The sequence below is a fragment of the Aquarana catesbeiana genome, linkage group LG05, assembly GCF_042186555.1.
Source record: "Aquarana catesbeiana isolate 2022-GZ linkage group LG05, ASM4218655v1, whole genome shotgun sequence".
Lineage (NCBI taxonomy): Eukaryota > Metazoa > Chordata > Amphibia > Anura > Ranidae > Aquarana > Aquarana catesbeiana.
The window spans coordinates 452,284,055-452,304,260 of NC_133328.1; the positions used below are offsets into that span (position 1 = coordinate 452,284,055).

Here is a 20,206-nt window from a genome sequence, read left to right on the forward strand (position 1 = left end):
TTCATCAAACATTTGGGCAATATAGTGTGTTTTAGTGCATTAAAATTTAAAAAAGTGTGTTTTTTCCCCAAAAAATGCGTTTGAAAAATCGCTGCGCAAATACTGTGTGAAAAAAAAAAATGAAACACCCACCATTTTAATCTGTAGGGCATTTGCTTTAAAAAAATATATAATGTTTGGGGGTTCAAAGTAATTTTTTTGCAAAAAAAAAATAACTTTTTCATGTAAACAATAAGTGTCAGAAAGGGCTTTGTCTTCAAGTGGTTAGAAGAGTGGGTTATGTGTGACATAAGCTTCTAAATGTTGTGCATAAAATGCCAGGACAGTTCAAAACCCCCCCAAATGACCCCATTTTGGAAAGTAAACACCCCAAGCTATTTGCTGAGAGGCATGTCGAGTCCATGGAATATTTTATATTGCGACACAAGTTGCGGGAAAGAGACACATTTTTTTTTTTTTTTTTTGCACAAAGTTGTCACTAAATGATATATTGCTCAAACATGCCATGGGAATATGTGAAATTACACCCCAAAATACATTCTGCTGCTTCTCCTGAGTACGGGGATACCACATGTGTGAGACTTTTTGGGAGCCTAGCCGCGTACGGGACCCCGAAAACCAAGCACCGCCTTCAGGCTTTCTAAGGGCGTGAATTTTTGATTTCACTCTTCACTGCCTATCACAGTTTCGGAGGCCATGGAAAGCCCAGGTGGCACAAACCCCCCCCAAATGACCCCATTTTGGAAAGTAGACACCCTAAGCTATTTGCTGAGAGGTATAGTGAGTATTTTGCAGACCTCACTTTTTGTCACAAAGTTTTGAAAATTGAAAAAAGAAAAAAAAAAATGTTTTTTCTTGTCTTTCTTCATTTTCAAAAACAAATGAGAGCTGCAAAATACTCACCATGCCTCTCAGCAAATAGCTTGGGGTGTCTACTTTCCAAAATGGGGTCATTTGGGGGGGTTTTGTGCCACCTGGGCATTCCATGGCCTCCGAAACTGTGATAGGCAGTGAAGAGTGAAATCAAAAATTTTCACCCTTAGAAATCCTGAAGGCGGTGATTGGATTTTGGGGCCCCGTACGCGGCTAGGCTCCCAAAAAGTCCCACACATGTGGTATCCATATACTCAGGAGAAGCAGCTAAATGTATTTTGGGGTGCAATTCCACATATGCCCATGGCCTGTGTGAGCAATATATCATTTAGTGACAACTTTATGCAAAAAAAAAAAAAAAAAAAGTGTCACTTTCCCACAACTTGTGTCAAAATATAAAATATTCCATGGACTCAATATGCCTCTCAGCAAATAGCTTGGGGTGTCTACTTTCCAAAATGGGGTCATTTTGGGGGGTTTTGTGCCACCTGGGCATTCCATGGCCTCCGAAACTGTGATAGGTAGTGAGGAGTAAAATCAAAAATTTACACCCTTAGAAATCCTGAAGGTGGTGATTGGTTTTCGGGGCCCCGTACGCGGCTAGGCTCCCAAAAAGTCCCACACATGTGGTATCCCCATACTCAGGAGAAGCAGCTGAATGTATTTTGGGGTGCAATTCCACATAGGCCCATGGCCTGTGTGAGCAATATATCATTTAGTGACAACTTTTTGTAAATATTTTTTTTTTTTTTTTTTGTCATTATTCAATCACTTGGGACAAAAAAAATAAATATTCAATGGGTTCAACATGCCTCTCAGCAATTTCCTTGGGGTGTCTACTTTCCAAAATGGGGTCACTTGGGGGGGTTTTGTACTGCCCTGCCATTTTAGCACCTCAAGAAATGACATAGGCAGTCATAAACTAAAAGCTGTGTAAATTACAGAAAATGTACCCTAGTTTGTAGACGCTATAACTTTTGCGTAAACCAATAAATATACGCTTATTGACATTTTTTTTACCAAAGACATGTGGCCGAATACATTTTGGCCTAAATGTATGACTAAAATTTAGTTTATTGGATTTTTTTTATAACAAAAAGTAGAAAATATCATTTTTTTTCAAAATTTTCGGTCTTTTTCCGTTTATAGCGCAAAAAATAAAAACCGCAGAGGTGATCAAATACCATCAAAAGAAAGCTCTATTTGTGGGAAGAAAAGGACGCAAATTTCGTTTGGGTACAGCATTGCATGACCGCGCAATTAGCAGTTAAAGCGACGCAGTGCCAAATTGGAAAAAGACCTCTGGTCCTTAGGCAGCATAATGGTCCGGGGCTCAAGTGGTTAAATTGGTCAAATGCAGCCATCTGCTACATTAAAGTTCAGTGCAGTGTCCTATCTCCCAGGTAATGTCTGAAGACTTTACCTATGTAGATTACTGGCCCTGTCTCTGCTGGTAATCTAGCTGGGCATTGTGAAAAAAAGAGATTTATTTCAGAGAATACAGAATATGAAGCTTGTTATGTCCTGGTTTCCTTCTTTCATAGGTTAATTCATTTGTCCTCATCTAGACTGGGTGACCTGCTTTGCTCTCTTGTTTGCTATAATTTCCTAATCGGATCTGGCAGTATATTGTAGTATTTCTTAATAGCGAGTCTTTCTAGTCAAGTAGTGCTCAGAGAAATGTGTATAAACCCAGACTTCCATTGCTCTGTGAAGCAGAAACTTCCTGGTGGTGTTTTTTGGTCGGCTTTTTGTTTGCAGAGCTTTTGCTGGTATTAGATGCTAGTTTTCTTCTTTCTGGTGGCCATTTATTCAGTCTCAGTCATATGCTTTGGGCCAGTTCATTTGTATTTAACTGATGAATTTGCTGTTCTGGGTCGAAATATTTCTTCCTGCAGGGTGTGTGCTGGTGTGTCCTAAAAATCCACTTTCCTGATTAGGTGAATAAAAGTTGGTTGTCATTCACCAGACCTAAAGCAGTGGTAATGGGAACTACGTATGTTAAGTCAGCTGTCTGTATTAGTTTATCATTGATCTAGGCAAAAGGTATTGTGATTCTTTGCCATCCGAACCCCAATAAAATATTAGAAGTATTTAGAGTATTGGTTTTGTGGGGTTTTTTTGCTACTGAAGGACTAAGCTATTCAAATTGCCTGTCATAAGTGACATTTTCTATACTCGGTGAAGCACCGTCCGGGCCCATTCTTACCTGCTTGGTACAGTAATGAGCATGTTTGGGGTAGTGTGTGTGTGTGTATCTGTATAATATAAAGAATTTTTTGATATATACGTACGAGGTGTGTCTAGTAAATAATGAGACTGATTAAATGACTCGCCTTTATGTATTACAAATGTAATACTTGTCCCCTCAATATATTCCCCATTTGCACTAATACATTGCTGCAGTCTTGTTTTCCACTGGTCGAAGGAATGGAGAAAATCTGTTTTTGTCAGCTGTTTCAACACATCCATCGTTTTCTTCTTTACAGTATCAACTGACTCATAATGTGTCCCTTTTAAGCACTGATTTAACTTTTGGGAATGCATTCTCACGTTCCTTCTCCCATCTTTTGTGCCACTCAAACACACGCGCACGAGACAGGCCGTCATTCCCATACGCTGTAGTAAGCTTTTGAAAGAATTCTGTTGGTGTGTTGCAATTTTACTAGAAATTTCAAATTGACATGTTCAACTTTTAAACTTAGCATTTTTTCGGCACACTACAGAAAATGCAACCAAACTAAATGGCGATTCACAATCAACTGAACATCAGAGTGTTGCTGCTTGTCATGCAGGTTCAAACTTGCCACGCATGCAGTTATAAGTGGTTCTGACTGATTTGTTTACTAAGTGGGATTGCAGTCTCGTTATTTGATACACCCCTTGTGTGTGTGTGTGTGTGTGTGTGTGTGTGTATATATATATATATATATATATATACATGTATGTATGTATGTGTGTGTGTGTATATATATATATCTTTTTTCCTATCTTGAACATCTTGATACAACTTTCACATCTGTCATAATATGGGTGTAAAGTATATCTTCACTTTAGTTGAATAAATCCCTCTGTGGTGTATAAATTCTCCCTGCATGTGCATGGGTGAGCGGCTCAAGCACATCAGTATTTTGTCTCATCGCGTGACCCAGCAGCCATAAGCAAGTCAAGTTCCTCCACCCTAAACTCGCTCATCCATGTCTTTATGAACCTTGTTTGTGCACTAGTGCGCAGTCACATTAGAACAGGAAGGGGCCATCCCCAAACTGTTCCCACAAAGTTGGGAGCATGAAATTGTCCTAAGTGTCTTGGTATGCTGATGCCTTAAGGGTTCCCTTCACTGGAACTAAGGGGCCAAACCCAAACCTTGAAAAACAACCCCACACCATAATCCCCCCCCCCAACAAATGATTTGGGTCAGTGCACTAAGCAAAGTCCATAGACATTGATGAGCGAGTTTGGTGTGGAGGAACTTGACTTGCTTATGGCTGCTGGGTCACGCGATGAGACAAAATACTGATGTGCTTGAGCCGCTCACCCATGCACATGCAGGGAGAATTTATACACCACAGAGGGATTTATTCAACTAAAGTGAAGATATACTTTACACCCATATTATGACAGATGTGAAAGTTGTATCAAGATGTTCAAGATAGGAAAATTGAATAAATCTCCAGGTTAAGAAAAAAGGCAACAATTTGAAGTAATGTGGGAAGCAAAGTCACCCACAGCAACCAACCAGGAATCCTTTTTTTATTCTGAATAACCTAATTTGACAGCAGGTGGGAGCTTTTTTATTCTGTGTTTTTTTGTTTAAAATTGCTAATCTTAGGAGATAAATTAAAGTCAAACTCCAGGCACAAATCAAATTGAAAATGCATATATGGGAAAGGTAGTTTCTGGCACCTGAAATGCATTTTGCAAATATGTGGCCACCAGATTGCATGGTACTGCAGTACCATGTGGTTTGAGGTGCTGCGTTGTGAAAAAGTAGTGCTTGCACTACTTTTTCCATGTTCCAGTGAATTTTGCATCCCATTCAAATTAATGAACTGTCAAAACCTCACCGTGTGGGATTGCACAGGAACACTTGTGTTCCGGCGTAAACAAGCTCTGTCTTGCTTCCACACACCTATTTCCAAGGCATCCAATTGTTCGTGTGCCAAGCTAATTTCCTACCCAGGGGACCAGACATTTTTCTTCCTACCTTATCTTGGGCATGAGTCCTCTCACCACCCCTGTGAGTTCTCCTGCCTCTGGAGCCTTTGTGAGAGGATCTCACCACTGGAAGAGTCTCCTCCACTAATAGGAAGTGTCCTCATCACGACAATACACAAAGAAAATGGATGGGGCCAGCATCGTCTCGTGACTGCTGGCTCGGGTAAATAAAATGGGCATTCTAATAGGATTATTTTTGGTCATACCAGCGGTTAGTTAAAGGGATAGGAAGCCGCTTTAAGAAACCAAAACTTGTAGTTAGGCCTATTTTGAGATAAAGGATTATTCACTTATTTTTAAATGGGTCATGTTGTCTATTATAGGCAAGAATTCTAAATCTCTGGTTTTGAATACCGTTGGATAACTTCTGGGGCAGGTGTAAGGACTCATGTTTTCATGATTTAACAGGCAAGCAGTCATAAAATATAGTTTATTCTTCAAGTCCTGTTTACACCTGTGTGATTTGCCACGCTTTGGCTGTTGCGTGACTGTGCACGACACGAGGAATCCCATTATTGTCTGTGGGACCCATGTACAACAAAAAACACAAACTCATGAAAAATGCACTAAAATGCATTTTAAAAAGCATGAAAAACACATGTAATGCAAGTGTTCACCTAGCCTAAGTAGTAATCATATGCACTCTTGGTGTCTGATATATGAAAGGTTGTGTTAATGGTAAAATATCTTGGTTTTAACATTTATTTGGCTTGCTTTCATTTAGAAAAAAAAAAAGATGATTGTGCGATTGCCACGTCTCTCTTTTTCAGTTAATAAGCCATTATATTTGATGTGTAAACCCTTCGCTAACATTCACTGAAGAACAATTGTTAAGCTGCATTAATGCAAATTGAGTACCGTCCGATGCCCACACAAACTTCTTACATGTGATGTGCTCAGGAATCGGTAGTAATGTGTGGGCAAAGTCAATGAGATGTACTAGCCCTTTAAAATTTTACCTTTACGCATTCGGCCAGTTCAGCAGGGTATTTCAATCAATCTGTTGCCAGCTTTATCCTTGGTACACACTACTAGTAAAACCTGACAGCTCCGGGTGGAGCCACTGCACTAACGATCTGACGTTGGTACATCAGCTGCAGTCAGAGCCGCTGCATGAATGATCCGACTATGTACAGCAATCTCCCATGCTGAGCTGTTGTGTTCTGGCAGGGGGGACTGTGTTTACCTGCATAGGGATGCACAGTTCTGTTAATCCCTGTTCAGGTAGTCCCATTGATGTCTGAGACGCAGTGGCTGCACGGACATAGCCGCTGCTCCCAATCTGACATGCTTGTTAGTGCATGCGGATGTGTCCCCAAACTTACGCAGTGTGTGCATTAGAGGTCGACCGATAGATCGGCCGATATTTGGTGTTTTTTACTTAATCGGCATCGGCCGATTGTGCTGATAAAAAAAGCCGATATAACTTCAGCGTGACTTGCAAATGACTTCTGTAATAGAAGTCAATACAAGTTGCCTGAAAACTGTGAAGCGACTTTTCCCTCCTCTGGGCAGCCTGCCAAATCTGATAAAAAGAACCTGAAGGATACAATGTTTACACTTATGAATGGACTAAACTCTCCATGTGTAGAAGCTCTCAGTTTAACCATTTAAAGACTAAATGTTCTCTGACATTTGTTGCTTACAAGTAAAAATCCTGTATTTTCTGCTAGAAAATCACTTAGAACCCCCAACCATTATATATATTTTGTTGCGGTTGTTGCAGTATTTTATGTCACACGGTATTTGCGCAGCGGTCTTTCAAATGCAATTTGCAAAAATACACTAATAAATTTAAAAAAAAACTAAGCAGTAAAGTTAGCCCATTTTTTTTCATCCAGAAGTTTTGATTACCCGTTTTTGTGTATTTAATATTTAAGAGAGGTTTTTTTTTTTTATCTAAATACTACATACAAGTGAACTGATTGGAGGTTTGTTTTGTTTAATAAATTGTTTAAATGTAAAAAATTTTCTGTATCACTTAAGGTTGCTTTCACGCTGGAGCAGGCATGCATTGACGGTAAAACGCTGCTAGTTTTAGCGGCTCTTTACCATCATTTTAGCAGCACTATTCGGCTGCTAGCAGGGCGCTTATAACCCAGCTAGGAGCCGAGGAAGGGGTTAAATGCACCCCTTAAGCGCTGCTGCCGAAACGCTTTGCAGGCGCTTCGGCAAGTGTGCATTCATTTCAATGGGCAGGAGTGGTGGTATACACCGCTCCAAAGATGCTGCTTGCAGGACTTTTTTTTAACATCCTGCCAGCGCATCGCCTCAGTGTGAAAGCACTCGGGATATCATACTGAGACTGCAGGGGAGCCGTTTGACAGGCGCTATTTTTAGCCCAAAAGCGCCTGAAAAAGGCCCCATTGTGAAAGGGGTCTAACTGTTAGATTTTATGAGATGAAGGTTAAAAAAAAAAAAAAATCGGCCTAATATATCGGCCCAAAAAAATCGGCATCACATATCGGCCACCGCGATTTCTAAATATCGGCATGGGCCAGAGAAAAACCCATATCGGTCGACCTCTAGTGTGCATGCAGACGCTGCATCCCAATTGATATTAATGGACCTGCCTGCATGGGGATGCAGGGAATACCTATGCATTTCTGTACAGGTAAACCTGGCCCTCTGCGCACTTTGTGTGAACGAGGCCTAACCGTTATAATTCAGGCATGCCTTGAATGTAACGCTTTAAGGAAATCATTAAATCTGTGGGTTTACTTCTGCTTTAAGTGCCATAAAGAGGACATTGAAAGTCAACTTGAGGTTCCCTGCCTTTGCTGCTTCTTTATGTTTTGTAGTGGAAAGGTAGAGAGTTTATATGTCTCATCTTATCACAGGAATGTCCACAAATCCCTCATATTGCCAGCTAAGTGATGAGCCTTAAGGAGCAGTAAAACTGGCATCTAAGAAGCTCCTTTATAGTCACACTTGGGAGAGTGTTTGGTAAACCAGTGGAACCTGGTGGGTGATGTGGGCATTCTTTACATTCAGGAATTTAACTTCAAAGCACTGTACCTACATACCATCTCTAGTATATAGCTGTATTTTAGATTTCTGATTTCTGAAATATTTCTTATTTTGAAAACAATATCCATGCTGCTGGCGTATTTGTTTTTTTTTTTTTGGGGGGGGGGGTTCATCAGTTCCTGCTTGCATAGATATTTTTATTTGGACCATTTTGTCTTTGTATGGGCATAGAAATATAGGGGCTGACCCGATTGCCAAAGGCACAGGCTCTGGGGCTTCTCTACTTAGTAAGCCATTAACGTGAAACTAGCATGCAGCAAGTGAAATCTGAACTTTTTTTGTTGCTTGTTTCAGGTCCGTAATGTGCTATCTGGGTTTAGCAGCTAGACCTGCATGTGTTCAAATACGTGTATTTTGCTTTGCCTAGTTTTTCCTTTGTTGCAGTCTTTTCTTTGTAAAATATGTTCAATTTCAACTTGTTTGCTATAATATATATATATATTTTTTTTTTAACTAGGCATGTAGCAGTTTGTTGTAGCACAGGCAGTGTATGGCTGAATACTTATTATGCTACAAAGGTGATGGGAATATAATATTGGACGTATCCATGATAGTAAACCATATTAAGTAATATAAAAAAAAAGTAAAGCTTGTTAAAATGTACACTTGGAGCATTTGCTGTATTGATTATAAGTAGAATATTGATAAGTGTATGTATAGCCAAAACATTGTTTCTAGTTTGTAGGTAGTGTAGGAAAGGATTTGAACACCTGTCAGGTTTTCATTGCTGTTTTTGTCCCCTCTAGGGAGAGTCACCATCTGTTTGTCCTGGTGACCATTGTCAATGGGAAAGATAGTGTTGGGAAATTTTAAAATGTTATCATTGGAATAAGAGGGGGATGAGTGAAAGTTTTGGAAAACACAGGAGCACCTTTTCAGTGAAAGATGTCTAAGAAGGGATTTCCTCTCGCTTCTGTTGCTTCTTCAGGACAAAAAGTTAAGAGAAATCTTCAAATGGGGAAACAGTCAGAAATGAACTGACAGGGCATTTAATCCTCCCCTAGGTTTGGCTATATGTACACTTCCTAGTGACTTTAAATGACATAATTTAGAAAGCTCAATAATGTCTTTTTTTTTTTCTTTTTCAGCTGAATTGGAGTTTGTCCAGATCATTATCATAATCGTGGTCATAACTGTAATGGTGGTTGTCATTGTCTGCCTTTTGAATCATTATAAACTATCTACGTGGTCCATCATTAACAGACAAAGCCAAAGTAGAAGACAGGAAGAAGCCCTACAGCCGGTGAGTTGTAGACCTCTCTATTTGATGGTGGTACAGCATTAGGAGATGAGAAACATCTATAAAGAACCATTATTCAAAAGTAGAAAAATAAAGTTTGACGATGTTAAAATTTCACTTTGTGAATAACCAGTTAATTTAGAGTCAACTTTTACTAGTTAACCGTCTGGGGAAAAATAACAGTTGGAGTCCTGGTTGATTTGATACCTGGTTCAATGTTCATGCCCCAGTTTAAAAACATCAGTCCCATCAAGGTGAATTCCAGTATATTTACATTCCATTGAGGGGTGTGCGTATTTTTTTTCTTTTTTTTTTTTTGTAAAGAACAATTGTCACAAGTATAAAAATGTTTTTTGCATTCATCCTTCCATTGTGTTTGGCTGTGATTTGGATTCAGACAGTTAAAAAGTGTAAAGGATAGTTTCCTCTTGACAGTGCACTTCTACAACAGCTCTTGGCATTGAGGTTCCACTTTGCGTTTTGTGATAGGAGGCATGTGTCTGGCATGACCCAGACAGCTGACTGAACATTGCGCCTTTGCTCTGTAGGCTGGGTGAAAGACGTAGCTGCAGGAGGCAGTCACTTCACATTAGGATAGGCAGTAGACAGGATTTTCTGGTGCTCCAGGGAAGCCATTCTAGTGGAAGTCCTTTGTATTTATAAATTTCATTTATTTATTTATTTTCACCAGTCATTTCAGGACAAGAATTTGCCCTCCATTTACAGCAGCAGTAAACAAGCTGAAATAACCAAACTAATAATTGGAGCTCAACCATAATTCATCAATGCTCTTATTCTACATATGTCGAATGGTTGATTTTTTTTTTTTTATGTTTTTTTTACAACACACACACACTGAAAAATTAACTATTCGCATGTGACGAAACCTCACGAATAGTCTTGCCATTTATTGCTAGAAAAAAATCAAGCCATGTAAATGGTTTTGAGCATTACTTGCATCATTTTGGAAATTTTTGATTTTCAGATGCAATTGGTTCACAAGCATCAGATACTCCAGCAGACTCTAAAAAATAATGTTCCCACCACCAGCCCATTGTTCCATTTCATCTGGAGAGAAGTTGTTACAGCCACATTCACCTGTGGGTTGAATTATGAAAAATTAAATGTTGGGCTTTGTTGGCTTTTAGGTTTGGCCAGATGTCGGCACAGTGGTGTCGTGGGTAGCACTTTCGCCTAGCAGTAAGAAGGGTTGCTGGTTCGAATCACAACCATGACACTACCTGCCTGGAGTTTGCATGTTCTCCCTGTGCCTGCGTGGGTTTCCTCCGGGTACTCCGGTTTCCTCCCACACTCCAAAGACATGCTGGTAGGTTAATTGGATCCTGTCTAAATTGTCCCTAGTATGTATGAATGCGAGTTAGGGACCTTAGATTGTAAGCTCCTTGAGGGTAGGGACTAATGTGAATGTACAATGTATATGTAAAGCGCTGCGTAAATTGACAGCGCTATATAAGTAACTGAAATTTAAAAAAAAAAAAAAAAAATGTCTAGCATGTAATTTCCATGCCAGTCCATGCCTGTTCTTGATTAAATTAACGATGGCTCCCTTAGGCCGGGTTCACACTGGTACGACATATAAATTAATGGTTCCCTATGAGAGCCCTCTTAAGTGGTCCAACACAAGTCGTCCAACTTTGAAAAAGGTTCCTCTACTACTTGGGTCCTACTTCAGCCCATTGAATATCATTGAAGTCAGATCAAAGTTTGCTCCTTGTCCAAACTATCCGACATGTTGATTACAGCAGCAGGAAAAGGAATTTCTGTCACACTGGGATTGTTTTGATTGGTCAAAGGACAAGTCAGACTATCTCAAAGTTGGCACAACATCTTATCTTGTTCATTCAAGTCGGATGGAAGTAGGACCGATGTCACAGGGCAAAGTAGGATGACAGTCATACAACAGTCATGTCGTACCAGTGTGAACCCAGCCTTATACAGAAGGCTTATTAAAAATGGTAATTTATTATTAACCCATATTGAGTATAGTTTGAAGGGTGCCTTTGTTAAACTTTGTGTTTTTTTGTTTTTTTTTTTAAAGTTAGTTTCTTGACCCAATTTTAATAACTCACCTGAAACAACCATGCAGCCACTCAAATCAAAGCAACTTATCTGCATATTTATTCCAAATCGGTGCGTTTAAAGTATTGAAGGTACTGGCTCCAACCACAGCCAGGTAATCAGCATTTACAATAGAGGTTAGCCATGACAAAATATATTTTTCTGTTCGTACAGAATTCTCCTTCAAGAAATGATGACCACAAACTTTTATTAGAAGTAAACCTCCAACAGCTTCAAATAGATAGATAGGCTCATTTACATAATAAGATCTGAGGTAATGTGTTTTTAATAAATACTACAAAAATTCCCTACTATAAACTCTTCAAATAAAAGTGTTGTTAATGCGAAACACCTTAATTCTACTTCATCCACCATGGTTAACCAGATGATGCACACAATCTACCCATTGCAAAAAAAAAAACCACACCAGTATTCTAGATTTATCAGGTGAAGAATAGAAAAAGTCAACCTAAAGTACTCTTTATAATTATCAGATTGATACAGCATACTTTTTAGTGTACATGATATTACTATGTATTTATACTCAGATGTTACTCTTGGCACCAGCTACATCTTAACAGACTGGTTTGGCAGGTCCCTTGATGTAGATATCTTTTTTTATACTAAGGTATCTACACTGGGGACCTTCTCCAGCAACACTCTGGCCTGGATTTTACACAGCCATATGCTTTCTGTGTATATAAACAGATGTATTGGTAAAATACAGAGTGCCATTGATGAATCCCTTTGAAAATGCTGGGTGCTCAGCTCTTTTGCTCGTCCGAAAGCTTCAATACTTTGTCATATAACAGAAGTCAGTGCAAAGTCAAGACTCCTAATCTGCATACTTGTTTTGAATCCAAAAGTACTGAAGGCCTTGGATCAACACTATAGCCAAGGAAGTAGTATTGTAAATGGGGACTGGATAACGCAGCCTCTGTACTTCCCAACTACAGTTTAACTTTAAGAAGCTAGGTGTACTTCACATAGGTGAAAGAAAAAAACATGAGCCCCCATAACGAGGATCTATATTGATGTTTCCTGTTTGGATGTTTTTGCAAGAATATTTACATTATACTTTATTATATTTCATTATAAAGGTTATGGCTGCATTTAACTGTCTTCAGCAGCATAGATAGGCAGACAGACTGATGAAAGTGTCCCATCTGATCATTTTATTGTCTGACCATAAAAAAAATTGTGACTATTTTTCCTGGAGTAAAACTGAAAAAGCAACCAGCCTTGTTTGGACGTTCTTTGATTGCTCTTGATTGGATGGGAAAATATGTAGCATATTGGTCAATTTTTTTTTCATTCAGCGTTTTACAGCCTACAGAAAACAAAATTGCCAGCAGGGGGTGTCTTTTGGTAGAAGGGTATTTATAAGTCTGTTGTGTCAAAAATCTTTTAATTGCCTGCTAGGAAATGTTTTTATGTGTACATGGACTGTGGTGCATGCACACTATAGTGTACGATAAAGCTGGGTAGATTGAGTGTACATGCATGGGAATATCATCATCGGTGCCTGCCTAATTGAAGCAAGAAAACCACAGACCCGGAAGAAAATGAAATAGCACTGGTGGGGACAGAGTGGATGTGGGGAGCTTGCTTGCACCTCCTCTCTGGAGAAGAGCAGACCCAGAGTGTGTCATAATGTGCAAGTATGCCTTGCATATGTGCAAATTGTCAACTGCTGGCTGCCCCCTTCAAGGTTTTGAAATCATTATAGTCACGATTATGATGATTATATTTGGGTCTAATTAAAAATCGGCAAATGCATGTTTAGGTTGAAAATATTTCCAACACTGAAAATATTTTCAAATTTCATTTAAAGAATGTAAACAATGTCTCCATTGATTTTGATAGTATATCCTTAAAAGAATGATTGGAAAAAAAAAGATGCTAAAGTAAATTGCATATGCATAGACAAACAGGCAAATAGATCATTTTTATGTGATTTGTTGCAGGATGTTGCTAAAGCGTTAACTAGCCTGATATCAGCTATTGACATTTTATCAGTTTAAAAATCGTGCAACAGCGGTGCCATCTACTGGTTGTCAGCATCTTGTACATGCACTGATTATATAACATACTCATAAGATCCAAAATGTTTGGCAGTTAAGTATGCATCAAGTGCTGTAGACTAAACCTGTTACAAGTCGTTTATGCTACCGCTAGACTCCTGTGTATCCAGATCCAGAAACAGATATTCTAAAGGGACGATCTTGAAGACAGAACTGGGTTATAGAGAGCCATTTATTTTTCTTTTATAACATATCAAGAGCTTTACAAGTTCTGTTAGCATTTCTATTTTTTATATATGTATTTGCAGATTTGACATTGTTGCTTAATGAAACAGTTGATAATTTATATAAGGTGTTATATAGATATATATATATATATATATATATATATATATATATATATATATATATATATATATATATATATATATATATATAAGATATCTACTGGACTTTGTATTATTTCACTAAAGTATCATCCTAAATGCATTTGCACCACTTACCTTGATCACTACCGCAAGGTATACAGTGTTTCAGCTTTGATGTCTTAAAGGAAATGTGCCATGAACAAAAATAACCAACATTAGAAACCTCTGGTAGATGTTGTCACCCAACTTGCAGGTTGGATATTCGTTTTCTGCTTATAACTGCACTCTCAGTGAAGCTGAGTAAATGAAAACTATGATTTATGTAATTGTCCTTTTAAGTTGCACACACTGTGCAACCCAAGGATAGCCACACAGCCGCTGCTGCAAACTTTCCCAAACTTTTTTGATGCCAGTTTTTTCCCTTAGGTGAATTGTGTTTGGTTAGCTTATTCAATAGCAAATACTTTTAAATAACAATTTTGCCCACTCCTAATTTTCTCAGCCAATAAAATTAACTCTTAACAGTGTAACGCTAACGTGTTTTAGGTGTTCTCCAGAGACGTATAGTATTAACAGGCTTTCAAATGAAATCCCACATGTGAACAGTAGGAAATTGTAGTATGATATGTGTATTGCATTGTAATGGTTCCCACCAGATAATTCAATTTTTTGTACTTGCCAAAAAATCATTTTAGTTTTCGTACATCATGGGACACAGGCTAATATTCATTACCTACTGGGTTATATGCCATCTCTAGGTGAATGGACACTGGTAGACAAAGTCTTAGACAGGAAGTGATTCCCCTATCCCCTCCCATACAGGAAGTACATCAGTTTTTTACTAGTGTCTGCAAGGTGGATGGGCACGATCATATCCATTTGACACAGGCTGAAATCTAGGTCTGATCATAGATACGGTCCAAGCAAGGGTATTTTTGCCACCCGTAAGGATCTGTGCCCTGAAGGATCAGGTGCGTCAGATAAGGGGGCACCAGACAACCCTCCCTTCGGTTCTGAGTCTTCTAGAAAGGATGGTGTCCTCCGAGGCAGTACCCTATGCCCAGTTCCATTCCAGGCCTTTACAACAAGACATCTTGTTGGCTTGGACCAGGAGAGGACAAATCCTGGATTATCCAGTCTTCTTATCTCTTCTGGCACACTTAAGCCTAAGCTGGTGGTTGCAGGATCAGAACCTGCGAAAGGGAAGATCCTTCCTCCCGGTAACTTGGAGAGTACTGACCACAGATGCCAGTCTCTTAGGCTGGGGAGCGACCCTAGAGGGGCTCACAGCTCAGGGGAAATGGGCAGAGACAGAGTTACGGGCAGTAAGTCTGGCCCTAGGCTCCTGGACGGTGGAGCTTCAGAACTGCCCTATCGGGGTTCAGTCCGACAATGCCACTGCAGTGGCCTATATAAACCACCAAGGCGGTACTAGGAGTTGTTCAGCTCTGAAGGAGGTGAACCACATACTAGCCTGGGCAGAGGGACATGTGCTGATTCTGTCGGCAGTCCATATCCTGGGAGTAGAGAATGGAAGGCAGATTATCTCAGCCGCCAGCAGAGCTGCCCGGGGGAATGGTCCCTATACCCAGGAGTGTTCCAGGAAATTTTCCAGCATTGGGGATGGCCAGAGGTCGACCTATTGGCATTCAGGTTCAACAACAAGCTGCAGCAGTTTGTCCCGAACAAGGGATCATCTGGCAATCGGAGCAGATGCTCTGGTAGTTCCGTGGAGCCAGTACTCCCTGGTTTATGCTTTTTCCCCCCTGCTCCCTCTCCTTCCACATTTGTTTCGCAGAATGAGAGAGGGGGTTCCAGTCATTCTGGTGGCACCAGCTTGGCCCAGAGGGCCCTGGTTCCCGGAGATTGTGAGATTGGCAATAGACAGGCCTTGGATGCTTCCACGCCGACCTGATCTACTGTCTCAAGGTCCTATATTCCACCCCAGTTTACAATCTCTAAATTTTGACAGCATGGCTAGTGAAGCCAGGGTGTTGAAGGACCATGGCATCTCGGGACTAGTGGTGTCTACCCTAGTGAATGCTAGAAAAGCTGTCACTAGGAAGATCCCACCATAAGATCTGGAAGACTTGTATTGCTTGGTGTGAAGCCAGAAAATGGCATCCTCAGAAATACGTGATTGGGAGAATGTTCTCTTTTCTACAGTCAGCTGTGGAAATCAAATTGGCTTTGAGTACAATCAGAGGTCAGATTTCAGCCCTGTCAGTATTCTTCCAAAGGCCTTTGCAGGGGGCAACTCGTTTGCTTCCCACCATTAGGTTACCTATGTGTCCTTGGGACTTGAACTTGGTGCTGTCTGTGTTACAGAAACAACCATTTGAGCCAATCAAGGAAATTCCATTAGACTTGCTTTTACGCAAGCTAGCCTTCCTGATGACCATCACCTCGGTTAGAAGGGTGTCTGAGTTGGCATCCCTTTCGTGCAGGGAGCCATAATTGATCCTTCACCATGACAGGGTGGTGTTACGACCTGTTCCATCCTTTTTGCCAAAAGTGGTGTCAGCCTTTTGTTTGAATCAGGACATTATTTTGCCTTTTTTTTTTTCTCTCAGCCTTGTTCGGCGGAAGAGAGATGATTTGGCTTTCATCTGCAGTGTAAGGTCTGATGGCTATTGTTTTGGCAGGGTGTCTCCCTCCCCTCAAGGTTATTGCTTTGGTATGTCTCAGTAGGTAATGAATATTAGCCTAACTCTGTGTCCCATGATGTATTCAAAGAAAAGGATTTTACAGAGAAGTATGATGAAAAAAATCCTATTTTCTTTGTGTTCATTGGGAGACAATTGGGTTATACTGCAGCTTTCAGGAAGATTTGGGCATTGGCAAACACAAAATTGACCATCCTGGTATAACTCCTCCAACTATCTTGGTTTTGTAACCAAGCAAAATGATAAACAAAGGGGAGGGACCTGTGTCGACTGTGAGAAACAAATGGTTTTCTTTCTCGCTCATTGAGGGGCACAGTTAAACTGAGGGGTGAGCAAAATCTGCAAAAAACACTTAATGGCCTGACTATAAGAACAGGTACTTGCCTGCAGCTCAAAGAGCTGCCCGTGTTATAGAGCTGGGCGATTTTCTCCAAAAAAAAAATCTGCAAATTTTTTTTTTTCTCTATTCACAATTCGAATCGAGTTTTTTAAAAATTTTTTTTTTATTTTTACGATGGACACCGCGCCGGTCCTGAGGAGCTGTGGGCAGGAGTTTTTAGGCGAGGCCGTGGCTTCGGCCTAGTCCGCGGCGTCCTCTCCTCTACATGTTGATATGATTTAGTCTCCATGTCCAGCAGTGTCCCTGGTGGTTAATCAGAACATCTTGCAATATCTAAGCATTTTAATCCCGTGGCACTTGTTGCCCCCAGATTCATAGAGCTCTCTCCAAAGCTGCCAACTACACACTTAAAGAAAGCAGAGTGGCATCCATACATTCCCACCCAGAGCTGTGAAAGACCTTGGCACATGCTACAGTTCAAATTTAAATAAAAAAAAAAATTCTCTCCCTTCTATTATGACGATGCTCTGCAAATGGGCAAGGACAATCAAAATAAGTAGGGCGCACAGAAAAGCAGACACTGTGACATGGTCAGCTTGGGATATGTTTGTTTTTTCTGACGAGGTACTGTTCCTGTTTGAGGGCAACATGGTAAACTAAATTAAAGGGGACTTCATAAGGTCACATGGTGGATCGCGGTGGAGACATATAGATCTCTCTTAAATTTTTAGCAATTTGAGAGGGGAACATTCGCTGCCTCCAATCTTTCCCCTTGGGGTGGTCCCCCCCCCCCTTTTTTTTTATTTTTTATTATTTCCTTGTTTATCTATATTTTCTTTTTTTATGGTTGGGGTTATTCCCCTAACTCTTGGTACTTTATTTCTGTTTTTAACAGTTTTTTCTTTTTTTTTTTTTTTCGTATAGTTAATTTGGAAAATTTGAGGCCGGAACATGGGGATAAGTATTGCAATAGGTTACAATCATAAAATAGATACCTAGGCATAGAGAAACAGTCGCTTCTGCATTATCCTGGTAATATGTTCAGGGTGTATGTTAGGAATGATTTATATGCCTAGTCTGTAACTGAATTCTGAAAGGTTACTTAATTTTTGTGTTAGAAGGGCAATGTTAGCCTGATATATTTGAATTGTTGGTATTTCTTATTGCTATATATATGTATATTTGATGAGGATGTGCTTTGTGTTCTCGTGCCTTTTGAAACAAAAGATTTAAAAAAAAAAAAAAAAAAAAAAAAAGCAGACACTGTATGATAATTATTTCTCACCAGCATCTTTTTAGAAGACAAAGGGGTCAATTCACTAAGCGTTAAATAACGCTGAAAAAAAAATTGGTAAAGTAACGAATGCAGGGTGATGTCACAAAGAGGTAGGACCACCAGATGACATCACCGGGCGTCATGATTGACATTGGATCTACTTTGGGGGACATTTATTTTTTAATAAAGGGACAGTCAAAAATTGTATTTCTTTTGACAATTTTTTTAGGTGAATATACCCTTACTCCTTCACATGTGGGGGGTGGGAGCTGGGGTCTGGGGGGACTTCCAGATTCTGGTAAATCCCCTGCTCGCTCATCTCCTTTCCTGACCTGACGGGCTGCATGCTCGAATTGGGGTCTATTATGAACTTTGGGGGGGACCCCATACATGATGTTTTTAAATAAATATTTATTTTGGCCTGGAGTTTCCCTTAAAACCCATATCAGACCTGAAGGGCCTGGTATTCTTTGGGGGGGACCCCACGCTGTTTTTCTTTGTAAAACCTGGTGATTATTGCATGTGTTTTTACACTGTTCCGTTTGTGAATTGGACTTTTTCTATGATATTTACTGGCACAGTTTTCATTTTGCGGTAAATGGCGCATAATGGCTCCTGTTGCTATTAATCTATCCAATGAGGACCCAAAATAGGGGCTGGAGCTACTGTGCTCATCCCCGTCGCTGGAAAGATCGGGTTCGGGTAAGAAAAAGGGGGGGCTCTGGGGGGCAGCTGCACTGCAGAAGGTTTTTCACCTTAATGCATTAGGGAGAAAAACCTTGAGGGTTTACAACGCCTTTAAGTCCTGCTATATCACTTCAGGCTGGCCCCTTTTGCAGGTATAGCTATGTAAAACGTTAAAAATAAGTGCCTATACTGTCCAGTAATACACTCTCACCCTGCTCTGCACATGCTCAGTGTCTCTTTTTTTTTTTAGGCGCTGTGCCGAATTTGTAGAGGCCAATCTGCTGACAGCCTAAAGGTTTACTGCTTTACAGGGGCTCTGGCAAACTGGCAGCCTCCAGCAAGAAGTAACCAGAATAATGTTTGGGGCAATATACAGCACACACTAATTTTGATAGCATTATTAATAATGTGGAATGTATGTTTCTTGCTAAAGAACATCATTTTTAATCAAGTTGTTATGGGTAAAGTTCCATGTTAAGGTGTTCTGAATGCTGGTGTAGGATTGTGAACACTTCTGTGAACACTTCTGTGAACACTTCTGTGAACACTTCTGTGAACACTTCTGTGAACACTTCTGTGAACACTTCTGTGAACACTTCTGTGAACACTTCTGTGAACACTTCTGTGAACACTTCTGTGAACACTTCTGTGAACTGTGGGAGATTTTTGGCACAATAGTAACCGATAGTAACCAATCGACTTCAGCTTGCTCATTTAAGTTTTGACAATACAACTTAGAGGTCGATTGGTTACTATGCACAGCTGCACCAGATTCTGTGTGCACAAATTTTAGTAAATCTCCACCAATGAGTTATGAAACTTTTTAAACATTACAAAAAAGGTCTGACTACTACTGCTAGCTCTACTAAAATCGCCTGATATGAAAAAAGAGAAACATTTGATTTCTGCTGTAATGATTATAAACATCTGTTAAATATTTATTTCCTTCTCTCTCAGGAAAGGTGTTTGTGGCCTTCAGATAACTTGGAGTCACGACAAGGAGCATCAGAGGTGTGTTTAACGTTTGATTCTTTTTTTTTTTTCCAGAGTCTAAATAAATATATATAAATATAATAGCTTTTGTTTAGCTTTTTTTTTTTTTTTTTCTTCACTTTTAGCACAGACATTTTTCCACGTATCTAGCCATCTACTCTCTACACATTTTTTTTTTCTTTTGGTTTGATGGGCATGGTTTTGCATTTAATGGACTTTAGCCAAGTATCAGGGAGATCACAGCATGCTCCTTTTTCTCTGATTTAGTATCAGATAAATTTTTCGACCAAGGCCCATTAGTACCTTGGATATAGCTACGTGTAGGGAACTACTGTTTTTATTGTATGACCCATTATGAACAATAGCTATTGCTAGTACCTTCTTCTCGTCCCTCCTTAGTAATAGAAAAAGA

The 20,206-nt window shown here is 39.8% G+C and overlaps 1 protein-coding gene across 4 annotated transcripts in view; it reads left to right on the forward strand.

The window, feature by feature from the left end:
• The window catches only part of LDLRAD4 (low density lipoprotein receptor class A domain containing 4), a 287,939-nt gene that overhangs the window by 249,302 nt on the left and 18,431 nt on the right, over window positions 1–20,206 (forward strand). For all 4 annotated transcript variants that reach the window (XM_073631293.1, XM_073631291.1, XM_073631290.1 and 1 more), the window contains exons 2-3: window positions 9,210–9,364; window positions 19,759–19,812. In XM_073631293.1, the coding sequence (XP_073487394.1) occupies window positions 9,260–9,364; window positions 19,759–19,812 (159 nt within the window). In that variant the 5' untranslated portion in view covers window positions 9,210–9,259. The remainder of the gene's footprint in view (window positions 1–9,209; window positions 9,365–19,758; window positions 19,813–20,206) is intronic.